The sequence below is a fragment of the Bombus pyrosoma genome, linkage group LG1, assembly GCF_014825855.1.
Source record: "Bombus pyrosoma isolate SC7728 linkage group LG1, ASM1482585v1, whole genome shotgun sequence".
NCBI lineage: Eukaryota > Metazoa > Arthropoda > Insecta > Hymenoptera > Apidae > Bombus > Bombus pyrosoma.
The window spans coordinates 9,181,197-9,194,336 of record NC_057770.1 but is presented as its reverse complement, the minus strand read 5'-3'; the positions used below and the strand labels follow the sequence as shown (position 1 = coordinate 9,194,336).

Sequence of the window (13,140 nt, the reverse complement as noted above, 5' to 3'; positions counted from 1 at the left end):
AGCAAATCAGAAAGAGAGAGACCGGTCCGCCTTTCGGGAAGAAAGTAATACGAAAAGAAAAAGAGTTTCAGTGTAGGAGGAAAGCTCCTCCGCGTGATAGAGTCGAATCGCGTCGTCCTTCGTCCTTCGTGCAAGGGTGGCGGCGGCGGTGACGGCCTGTAACTGTGGTGGGGGTGGTGGAGGTGGTAGCGGCGGGGGCGGCGGTGTTGGTGGGGGTAGAAAATAAGGGTAGTTTTCAGAAGTGGGGGTGGAGGTTCGTCAGTTTCCGGGTTGTTCCGGAGTGAGTTGAGGGCGTCGTGGGTCGTCGTGGGGGGTAGCGGAGGGAGGGCGAGTAGGAGCCGCGGGCCACGACACGACGAAGCGTCGCGACGTCAGTAGAGCGCCGCGCTATCGACCACCGCCACGAGACACCGTCGTCGTCGTCGTCCTCGTCGTCTTCGTTTTCGTCTTCGTCTTCGTTTTCATCTGTCGTTGTCTTCCTTGTCATCCTTCCTGGTGTTCTCGCGTCATCGTCATCGTCTCGATTATCCCGCGATTTCGGTGATTTCGGAGAACGACAGCAAGAAACGAAACCAAGAAAAGTTCGAGCGAAACGAAAGAACGAAGGAAATATAGTTGACGAAGAGAAAGTAATCGGTGAGGATCGACACGGCTAACGGAAGATTCGAACCTGTTCGATCTTTCGTGCATCTATCCGGACGGGCCACGAGGATCCCACGACGGCGCGCTGCGTGCACGCGTGTCCGTCGCCAAGTACCCGCCACGTCAAGGTCGTGCCGGCACGGTGCGTGCGTGCGTGAATACATATTTAAACCACCGTCGTCTGACTGCTACGAGCCACCCCGTGTGAGACCCAATGACTGTCCATCCAGGGACCACGGGAGACACATGTTCGTTATAAGGTCAGTGCACGAAATGTACGTGGTGTCTTCGTAGTTACTTCGATAAGCTGAGCTTCTCTCACTTTTCTACTTGATTTCTCACCCGACACCTTACGAGGCAACACTCACGGGACACACTTGCGATCGCGATGTGGATACAATCGAGGATTTGTCACGTACTTTTTACACGGTAACGGATTTTAACTACACGCTTACAATTTCGATGATTTTTAGTAGTGAATATTTCGATGGAAATTTTAATTAAAAAATGTGACTTGAACGATCTGTGTTCGTTGTGCTGATTTTTTTTTGTTGATCGAAATGCCGGTTCATTTACGGTTGCTTCATATTTATGTTACTTGTTACGCAAAAAGAAGCTGCGTCTCTTTTATTTCTTTCCTTACATTTTTATTATTCTAATAATTTATAAGGAAATGATTTTTACAAATTTAAAGCTAGCTGTGTGCATTTTTTTTTTAAATATAATTCGCACATAATCAAACCATTGATCTATACATTGTGGTAAGTAACAAATTGCTATTGTTGGTACGCCTTTACAACTATAACGTTCTGTAGAATTATAACAATGTATGATAATTTTTTAACTTAAAAAATTTTCTAATTCTTCAAATTGCTTACACTTTCGTATCGACTATGAAATCTCCTTGTAGCAAGCTCGTATGTATCTCTCAAATAAAAGCATTTCTTCATGGGAAAATTACATAAAATTGAATTAAAGATCAAATAGACTCGTCTATCCTTCCTTGAATTTTCGCAATCTTATTCTACTGTTGTAATCTTCTTATTTTTTATCCCGTGAAATTAAAAGGTCCCGTCCAAAAGATGTCTTTTCTTGTTTGCTACGTCGAAAATACGCGCGTGTCAACGGATTAACGCAATAAGTGGATTGCAACGGAGATTTCTAAGTGCACAGGATTAGTTTCCAAGACGGAGCAATCGGATAGTCGACGCAACAAATTCGCGACTTGTTTTCACACAGACAAAAACGTATTCCCTGTTGGAGGTTTTACGTACTCGTCGAACACGTTACCCAGACGGAGAATTTCGTACGAAAGAAACATCTCGATCCCTTGTGACACATACTTGCACGCGCAATGATGGCCCTTACGGCTCGTGAAGTTTCGTCAAAAGCGAGACCCTTCGCGATATTTCCGAGTCAACGACGTTCTCGCTTGCCCCTCATTTTGTTGTTCTCTGGCCGTACAAAGAGCCATGTAACGCGCGACTTTGCAAGGGGGGCGAATTTCCAAAAGAATCCGTGATCGACGACCCGTTTCTATTTAATCTGCTTCCGTCTTCTGACCCCTACAAACCTAAACCAGTCTTACATAAGAACATTACGCATGGATCGTTCACACATTCACACTGATACACGATACACTCTTTCTTTTTCTTTCTTTTTTTTTCTTTTCTCATATCACATTCTTTTCTAAGTAATAAATTCCTGGATAACACTATACATATTTTCTTCTTTTGCCTTTATTTATTATAATACGATCGATTGTGTTTCATACAAATGCGGAAAAATGTATGCTTTAGATAGAATCAATTTTTTATATTATATTTTTATTCTGGAGCAAATATACTAAGGGAATTTTTGACATAACAGGTTCAAGATAGAATTTTCTTTTATCAGAAAGTAGTTTACTATATGCTAGACTAGGATCAGGGATTCTAAATATATTTAAATATATTATAATTATCAATGCAAGTGATTATATAAAGAAAAATTGCAGTTTATATATTTCGGTACCAAAATTAGGCACGCGTTAGACTGTCACTCTTTGGTGACATGAAAAAGTTTCGACAATTTAGTTTTTGTATTAGGTTCTAAACGAATATTCAATTTTGTCGAGATTTTCGTTTCTCATGTATAATTTTAATTTCCTAATTTTTACATGTATAAAGGGATCGGTGCAATACTCTTTAAAAATTGCACGTTTCACATGTTTCGAGTACATAGAATCAACCAAATTTTCTGATAAACCGATCAAACTCTTACGTCATTACGACGAATCGTAGCGAACGATTCACGAATGCTAATATTTCACAACGAAACGTAAACGTGCATTTATCTTTAACGTCGCCACTTCCAATTTAACGCCATCACCCACGTGAAACTCGGTCTGCAGGACATTCTCGGCTCCTCCATTACCACCGGAGGGGTTAATGAAATTAGAAAAAAAAAAAAAAAAATACTTCAGCCGATTAAGAATTCAATCTGAATTAAAAGGATTTCGAACCTGCCAAACTTGAAAGGCTGCCAGTGCTTCCGGTCTCTGGGTTAGCGAACTGGGATATATACTTTAGAGTCCGCGTATATTACAGGGCCGAACTAGTTTAGCGAGTTGGACGCGGCCGAAAGCGCGCGCTAGAATACGAAGGAGAAGTGGACGAACAGGGATGGGAAGAAGAGAAGAGAAGGCAAACCTTTCATCGCGTTGAATTTCAAATCGGCGTATCTGCCGAGAGGAATTGGCACAGATCCAATCGCGATTCCTCGCTTACCTGCTTGCGCTCTCTCTGTTTCCTGGATCTTCCTACTTCTTTTTTCTCCCCCATCTGCCCTCCCCCTTTCTTCCTCTCTTTATCTTCTCCCACTCTCCCATTCGTACTTGTGCTCACGTCGTATCTTGGAGATGAACAAAACTGGGTCGTTGCAAGCTATAGGATAGTGGGCACACACACAAAGAGAAAGAAAGAGACAGAAAGAGAGAGAGAGAAAGAAAAAGCCCGATGCAGAAGAAACACAGGGGCCTTGACTCGTTCACCCTGAACAGTGTAACCGAGTTCGCGCCGTCGCATCCAGACGCACTTCTTCGGACGTGTGCATTATAATCACGGTTCATTATTACCATGGACACTTCATAAATGTTCGATTACGTGTGTGCAGTGTGCACGTTCGCACGAGCTAAACCGCCCACATTATCGGCGCCCATAGTTGATCGTAAATACTTCCTCGATAATCGATGCACCGCTCTCAACATAGAGCCTCCCTAAAATGTACCTTGTGTATGTAGCTTGTTCGACGACTTGCACTTTTTTACCGAGATTGACATTTAGTCGACGGCAAGGTCGTTATTTATTTGCAGCTTTGTCGAAAGCAGCGCCTTCACTGCTGCTTTTTTCTTTAAGAAGAGTTTGCAGCTGAACAAAGCTACTAGAATTGTAGCTCTTTTTCGAACATAATTTGGAAATGTTATTTATAGGTATGAAAGGTTACTCGGTCATAGATAGTACGATGATCCCATTATTCTTTCAATAGGTTATTTCGTGATACGGTGTCGCTATTGATATCGTATCTTGATAAAGTTTTGATCGGTTTTAGGATAGTATTTGTAGTTTGCGGTAATTTTACTTTAAAATACTATATTTTGCTTTTAAGGATGTATTTAATATTGTCATTGACACTAATCGCATATTACGTATTCGTTTTGACGACATTATTATATTTAATTGGAACAATTAATATTTTATTATGTAATATTGGTTATCAGTTTTTCATCTGTTTATCTGTAAAAATGTTTTCATGAGTACAGATTCTCTTATGTTATACGCTTTTAACGAACAGCTTTAGGATGTTCGAAGGAAAGTAAGCAGTCGTATATTTTAATTGCAAGACCACGAAACGACTTGGTAAAGGGGAAAAGATATGAAATATCAAAGTAGAGAATTAGAAACGTGTTTCAAAGAAATTCACGAGTCAACAGCCTCGCAAACAATTCTCAATCTTTTTACTTTCCTCGAAGTGGAAAATAACACTCCTTGAGCAAAACATCATTATGATTCGGTTATTATTTGTTCCAAGTGTTAGCATACGCAAATAACGGGTTTTTACGTAGCTAGAGAAGCGTTGAAATGGTACGAAATGACAAAGTATTTTAAAGAACTTTCCTACAAAAATGACGTAAACTCGCGAATACAATAGAGAACGTAAGAGAATACGCAGTATTATATACTCGCAACAAACGTATTTCATCCATTTTATATTCAAACACGATGTACAAAATACCTAGTGCTGTGAAATAAAAAATTTTTTATCTAAATATTTAAAAAATTTTACAATCTGTAATACAAGAGAGAAACTGTGGGAGAAACTGCGGAGACGTTGCGATTCCCTTTTCGAGCTGAAAGTTTCTGTTCGCGAAACCTTTTGCTCCGATACTTTGCTGCCATGTACATACGAATTCCCTATATTGATTTTTACAACGTACAGCTACGTCGTAAAATTCGGCAAAGAATGTAAAGTAACGTGACGTTCGCCCTTTGCGCCCGACTGGGTACCGCGTTTGTATAGCACGCGTCATTGACGGTAGTAAGTTCACCGAATTTAAAGCCCGGGATTCGATGTCGGTCCGCATAAAACAAATGCAAGAAGGATCCGCGTTATATTCATATAGACATCGATATAGAGAAAGCATTCGAGGAGTTTTACCATTGAAAAGTAAGTTTCGCATTCTTTTCGTCACATCGCTAACTTAAAGGAATGTTGCGCGAAGTAGTCTCCAGTGAATTCCAATAATATCGTGAAATATACAAGATAAAGTTTTCAACTATCGATCATTCAGGGACTGGTATAGTTTGGAGCCTCATAGTTCAGTTTCTTAACGTAATATTATCGTATTGTTAAATTATTTATCAGGCAGAGTGTAAAGTAATTTAGTTTGCGAAGTGTTCTTTTAATATAGAAGATATTCAGGTATTTTTTGCCAAATCATGCTAGCACATTCTATAAGCGAAAATAAAAGAAATATGGGATCATAAATGCTGTATATTAAAAAGTAACAAGAAAGGTATGAAGAAATGGCAAATGATTGAGTTTTTATTCGATGAGTTTTTGTTTGACAAATGAGCATTGGTTTCAAAGATAGATTTTAACGAAATAGATTGTCAGAAAAATATTGAGATTTGTTAAGAATGAATATAAAGAATACTTGAAAATGGAACTGATATAAATGCGAATAATTTACTTTTGCGAATTATCGAATAAAAAACCAGCCCGTTGTTACCTCAATTGTTAATCTTCGTTGTAACCTTCTTATAAAATATTCATAGGGCAATGCGATGTCTTTTTTTTTTACTGATATAACACGAGTACGCTAGCATTGTTTCACAGAAAGACCTGAATCACTCTGTGTATAAATAGACTGCCTCTGCCAAGGTAGTAAAAATGGTGCCAATATTTGTTTCATTTATTACTATTCGTTGCAGAGACAAAAATTCCTCCCACCTTCCTCTGAATGAAATAGTAGATAAATTTTTCTACTTCCGGTCAATTCTCAAATTCAATAACATCGAGTAACAAGTTTATTTGTCATGATTGAAAAGACCTGGCCAAAAAGTCGTTTAAAAAGAAAAATAATGGATAGCGAGATAGCGAGAGAGCATGCAGCGACATTATCTTTTTTGGCTTTCTTTTCTCCTCCGATTTTATCCCTTCGGGATAACATCACGGAACGAAACTAAGTCAATGGTTTTATTTCTAACGAAGAAGGACGACCATAAACAAGCCAGTTAATTAAGCGTCTATGCCCTTTAGTATTAATATTCTAAAACGCTGAAATTGTTGTGCGATATGTATAAATATTATACATTCTCATATTGTAAACAGTTCGCTTAAACAGACTCGATAAGCAATAAGAGTTTTGCATAAGCTTCTTATTCTTCTCAAACGGACAATAAGCTTCTTATTTTTATAATTTCGCAATTATTATATTATAATCTGTTCCCCGATTCGATGTTGGAAGCAAGTTCGCTATTATCGAGAACAAAACGAAGCTTATCCCCTTGTAACTTGTTTGTATCGGTCTCGATACGAGAAAGATGAACGAGACTGATAGTAAAAGATACGGGAACAATTAGCATAGATATTATTATTATCGAGTCCGATATTATTCCGAATTATATTATTCCCATCGTTGACCGACATTTGAAAAATAAACTCCGAGGCGGTGGTTATATATTCGGACAAGCAGGGGTAAACGCCCGATCGAAGTACATATTCAGCGCTTCGTACTATTAACCTCTTTTAGTTCCTTGTATTCATTCCATTAAAGAGCTCTCTCCACTGAATCTTACTGGATAAACTATATAAGGAATATTTTGAATTTATCGAACGATTAAGCTTTATTCAGCCGAGTTACCTGGATTCAAGCGACTTAATTCGTGTAACTTGAATCTCTTTACCTTATTATCGGTATTACATTTAATTTCTTGCATTCATTTCGTTAAAAGGATCTTCTCTGCTAAATCTTACCAAGTAAGGTACACTGGCATGCATGAAAGTATTTGAACACTTAACATAGAAAGTCTTTTATGGCTCATGTTGTACGTCTTGTGTAAAACATTCTGAAATTTCATTAGCACCGTAACGAGATACGGCTGCTATGATCATGTTGGCAAAATTTGGAACAAATCTGAAAATGTATACAGATGTAACGTGACATTTATTGCAAACATAAACTTGGTAAGAAGTTAACATAACGTAGTATGAACAGTTGTCTTAAACGTATAACAGCGTTAAGTACGATCCAACTGAGTATTCAGATTTACTGTTGTAATCAAGTATAACGGATAATTGTCTGTCTACTTTTAATATACTTACATATACTTGTACCAAATATCTTGTAATTTCTATAATGCACTTTCAGATTTGTATTAAACTTGCCGAATATAATCAAGTCCTGTAACAGTAACAATTTCCCATAATACACATAATATATTTATAAAGGCGGCTACTAGTGCTGGAGTATTTTCCTGATCCTACATACAAAAGTATTTTATCGAATTTATCGAATAATTAAACTCACAAGACACACATAGCCGCTTCTACGAGCGCAATAACTAACAAAATGATATAGTACTCGCGTGTGCACGGGCAAACTGGTTGCGTAACGGGGTATCACCATTTTCATTCCGAAACTTGCGACATCTCACGATTTATATATCGACAACGCGAAGTAGTGGGCGTTGTGTACCTGTTTACGTTCCGCGTCGCAGGAATTGTACTGTAAATCATATTCCGGCGTCGCGCGGTCCAGCCCATTGTTTGGTACCAGTATTTAAAGCGCATCCGGTAGGAGCGGGTCAGGTGCCGTTACGAGACGCGTTCGCACTTCTTTGAGCAGGTCGGATATTCTGCACTTTAGATCCCACAATAAAGTCAGTTTACTGCGTCTCATTGAGACGGCTATCGTCTCCCGATTGTTGATCTGTGTTCATCGGCGATCGTAAAACGGTCCTTGACGATCCCTACGGACCGAACCGGCCAATGCGCTTGTCCTGCTATCACTCCCACGAAAGATCATCTATACGGTGCATTCTCAAAGTTGTTTCTCACGTTTTTTACTCCGTTCGAACTTCTGCACGTTTCGTATTAATCTAAGCGGCTTGTTCTCTCTGATCTTTCTTTTTTTTTTTTTAAATTATTCTTTTACGTAGTCTAGAAACCTTTTATAAATTAAAAAAAAAAAAAAACACACAAGCGCAGGATACAATTTATAATATCTATGGGCTTCTAGTAAATAAATAAACAAGGGTTTGTCTTTAACGAATAATCCTTTTCAGATCGTTTCTTGTGTCTATGTTACAGAAGAAAGTACGTTCTGTACGTTTGATATTAATTTTAATTGTTCTCTATTTCTCCATTGAAATGATTATTTTATTCGATGAATCAATTTTTAGATTTTTCAAATACTTTAATCCAATTACTTAAGAATTATTAATTCTTTTCGGTTGTGTGTACGTTAACTGTGAAGTGACATTGCAATTTTACCGACTAAGTCATAGTCACGTGAAACGTGATAAGAGCAAACAAATCGAAACGTGTTGATTGCCGTACGTACGAGTATTTGCCTTTACTTACATGTACTCCGTTTGCAAATAACGGATCTTATATTTTGAGAAATAATCAAAAGTTTATAGATTATTTTAAACAATTTTATACAAATTACAAAATACTATGTAATTTATATAAAATATTTTCATTTCCATATAAATTTTATATTTCCCTTTCCCCTTAAAATCCATACAAAACAGCAATAACAAAACAAATGAAATTCTCTTAGGTATCAATCTTTATCCAAATATAACTGTTAGTATAAAATAAAAGCCTACAAAATACAATAAAAACCACAATATACATATCGTCGTCTTAATTAAATTTATCCAAAACTGTCATCGCTGTCTAAGCAGTATAAAAAATCCTTTCATCATATTTCTCTCACACTGACTTCATCGTTGCTCCAAAATTAAATACAGCGAAGGAATATTGAATGAATCCAACAAGAATGATTCCGCGAAGTGTCCTCCTCGTAAATTAAAACTACATTCTTTCTAGACAACTGACAGTTTCGCGGTTGAAAATGGACAGGTAGGATGAAAGAGCGGAGACCTTGGAGGGACTGAGGAAGAAGGGGACCAGCCAGCGGCGTTAGCGTAGCGTTAGAAAGTTCGTCTTGGTCGCTGTTTGCTCTAACGCCTTGGCGACTTGTCCGCGGTTATCCAAACGAACGAAAAGCCACTCACGAGAGCACCTGTAGAGCTTGGGCGTAGCTTTTGTTCTTTCAACCTCTGTCTTTCTCCCTCTCTTCTACTCTAGAATCACGGTGGCCCTCTGTTCCTACCTACCTGTTGTGTTACTTACGCCTCGCCGACCGATCATTCGGAACACGGGTCACTTTAAAGGGATTAGCACAATTTTCGACTTGAATTCCGAATGCCTGGAGGCCTGGTCATTCTTAGCCGAGTGAAAATTACGACGCGTCACGGTACCAATGTGAGAAAATAACAGGGCTGATCACGTTTCCAGAAAATCTCCGATACGGTTCATTCGAGTTGCCGACCGCATGACGTACTAATTTTCGCTTATTAGGATTTTCCTTTACAATGTTACCTCGCAATGTTACCTACTTTCTTCTTGAAAAATCATACCCGATAAGTGTTGCAGACGTATTTTGATATTTCGCAGAAATGGCATAAAACTGAATAGAAATTTCACTATTCCTGTATTTCTTCTTTTAAGAAATGAAGAAATATTTGAGTCTATAATATTGTCAATATATCGTTAATATTTTTGTTACTTAGAATTTTCGTTTGTAATGTTATTGTAATTTCTATGGTTATTAAGATTTTATTTGCAGTTTGAAGAATGCTTGAAAAAAATTCTTGAAGTTTCGACGTTTTGTGCAAATTGTGCGATTAAAAAGATTTCGATTACTTGATAGGAGAAAAAATGATTTCGGTTAGAAAATTGAACGAAATATTTTTATTTTATTTATTTTCCTGATACATTACATTTCCATTAGAAACCAGTATTATCGTTATTCGCATCTCATTGGCTTCTGTCTTTTCGCGGATACACGGTTGTTTGGCCCGCGAATCGCGCGAAGAACCTGAATATTCACGTTTGAAACGCAACGGGAAATGCCTAGATTTACCGTAACCTACATAGTTTCCTTAACGACCACAGCCACATCGTACAAATTTTCTTATCGTCGTTATTGAAACTTCGCTCGAAATATACCGTCTATTAGAAACTTGGTCAAGATCTCGGTGAAAAGTGGGTCGAGAGGAATATTATCCATTCTGATCGTGCTAATTGAAGAAGCCGCACGTAACCAGGATACGCGCTGCCAATTCGTCTACGAAAAACTAATATCGAACCCCCTACTCTGGTTGCGATGACTTTTCGTTCGTTCTCTTCGAACTTCTCGAAGCGAGACGAAGTTATAAATTTGTGCCTCTGGAAAACAACTGGCAGCAACTTTGCTACGTGAGAGAGAAGAGGGACCAACCGCTCCTGCTACACCCTCATCCCTCATCCTGCAGAAACTCGGCTTGGTTGCCACGGGCCTGCGACTTCGTAAATGCATCCATGCACACGTATTTTATGGCCAGCTTCCTCGGCTTTCTATCTCTTTCCTCGTTCCCTCTCTCGCATTTCCACCCCCCCTTTTCTTCTTTTCTCCGTGCAAACTCTCCGATACTACCACCTACCCGCTATCGCACAAGTATTGGGAACGTGTCTGAACATCGGGTCCGCGATATTTTCGCAGGATAGATTCCTTTTGAAAATACTTAAAACTTGGACGATTTGTCGTCCGTGTTGGAGTCGAACTCGATAAAGCGCTAGGATCTATCGCGTCGTATTACCGGCCTAGAAAAGAATGGACACGGGAAGGGTATACGGCAAGGAACGAGGTGGCCAATCGATGACGGAGATGGTGGTAGTGCCGAAGAGATAAAGAAAAGAAGACAGCCGACAGAGGAAATCGGGGGTGTGTGGGAAGGAGAGGGTGTACGAGTGAAACGATAAGAGGAGAGAAAGAAAGGGATAAGCTGGATCACTCGTGAAACGAACGAAAACGAACGAGATAGACGAAAGGTGGAATCCAGGGAAAAGAGCGAGAGACGTGGAAGAACTTAATCACATAAAATCCTTAAAGTTCGCCCTGGTGCGACGCGATGCACTTTGATCGCAGAATTTATGTTCGGGGTGCAATGTACCGCCATTATATTCTCTGTTCGTCGGTGCGTGCCGTGGAAAAATTCATCGCGGAGACGCAGAGGCGGATTCGGTTCCCCCATTGATCGGCGTGGTAGGTTGGGACACGAGGAGAGAGTTTGTTTCCTCTCTCCGCTCGTCATAAGAAAATATTATTCTTCCAAGAAAAAGTCGTCGCTCCACCGAACCAAAGATTCCAAGCTTCTACGTATCTGCAGCGGCAGGCAGCTTTTGACTGCATTTTCTGCAAATCGGGAGAGGGTCACTAAACTCTCCTCTCGGACGCCTGAACGATAATTAGGACACCAGAGAGTTAGATACTCGTGTTAATTATTGCGATGGACATTTTGTCTTTGGCTCGACGTACGTTGGTGATTGTCGCTTGGAAATTTATGATTGCTACGGTAATAACATCGTGGTACGATAAAAACCCGTGTGGTTATTGTCAGGTCTTTTGTCTGAAGCTAATAAACAACAGGTAAAAGAAATACGATGCAATACGAGTTGATTTATTGGTTTTGTAGCAGCTTATCATTATAACCACGAATGAGATAACGTATTAACACATTTCTTGTCGTTTGCACGAAAATATGTCTTTTTCACGTTATCACTTAACCGTGTGTTATATAAAACTACGTTACTTTTACCGATATCGAGTAGCTTCTTTGTTGTAGGAATTTAAGGAGAAATTTTTAATTGATATATTAGAGTTTCATATGCATATAACGACAGAATTAAAATTATCGTAAGATCTTCTCTCGAGACAGCGTCAATATAGTTGCATAATGAATTTTATTAAACCTACTTTCATCTTGTATAAGACCACGAGTTAAAACGGGCTGACTAAAATCATTCGACAATCGATTCAACGTTGTAATTAATCGAATCATCGATCTAGCTAACAATTTCACAATTAATTGCACGATCCAATCAGACAACGCTATATAATTTCTCTACCAAAATCACAGGCGACAAAACACAAATTATCACAACGATCACGTATCTGAAAATCGATCGTGAACATTTTCCATGTCGACACGAAAAGAAACTTTACTGGATCATTAAAAAGTTCTTACGATTAGAGTGAACGTGAAAAGTCGATGGAATCGCATAATCGGAGCGTGCTGTGGAATCAGATCGGGTTCTTTTAGAGAACGATCGCATCGACAGCACATAGATACGGATAACGTTCGCTGAAAAGACCGCTTGTCGCGACTTTTTACGATCGGTTACTATAGTCAGCAAAGACAATGAAAACATCTCGGTAAATCAACAAGAGAGAAGACCGGTAAGGAGATTAGTAGAGCTTACAAGGCATTACGACGGGGACGAGGCGGAAGGAGGCAGGCCACAGTCATCTCAACTTGGAAGCTGCTTGATCTCGCTTTCTTTTTCCTTCTCCTACTTTCTTACCGCTCGTCATCGGTACTCTTGGGACTCTTCTGCTTCTCTCTTTTGCTCTCTTTCTCTCATTTTCTTCTCTTCATCTTTGTCCTTCTCTTACTTCCTTCCTCTTTCTTGAGAGGACTGCTCGCGCGGAGTTAACCACCCGTGAAGCGGCACAATATATCTCGGAGATAATTCGCTTGTTAGGGTCGTACGCCTTTACATTAATCCATCTGCTCGCAGTCTCTCTCGCGACCGCCTCTTTTGCACATGAGCACGATGACGGGGTTCTTTGCGGCGTTGTACTTACCAACGAAAAATTACCATCTCAATTTAGCCGCGACAACA

General features: G+C 39.3%; 1 protein-coding gene across 3 annotated transcripts in view; it reads left to right on the top strand.

Moving 5' to 3' along the window:
• The first annotated feature begins 390 nt into the window (after positions 1–390).
• Positions 391–13,140, top strand: part of LOC122565869 — a 126,993-nt gene continuing 114,243 nt past the window's right edge. For 2 of the 3 annotated variants that reach the window (XM_043722350.1, XM_043722339.1), the window contains exon 1: positions 391–902. In XM_043722350.1, the coding sequence (XP_043578285.1) occupies positions 889–902 (14 nt within the window). In that variant the 5' untranslated portion in view covers positions 391–888. Of the gene's footprint in view, positions 918–13,140 lie in introns of all 3 variants that reach the window. The other variant, XM_043722321.1, reaches the window with a different exon arrangement.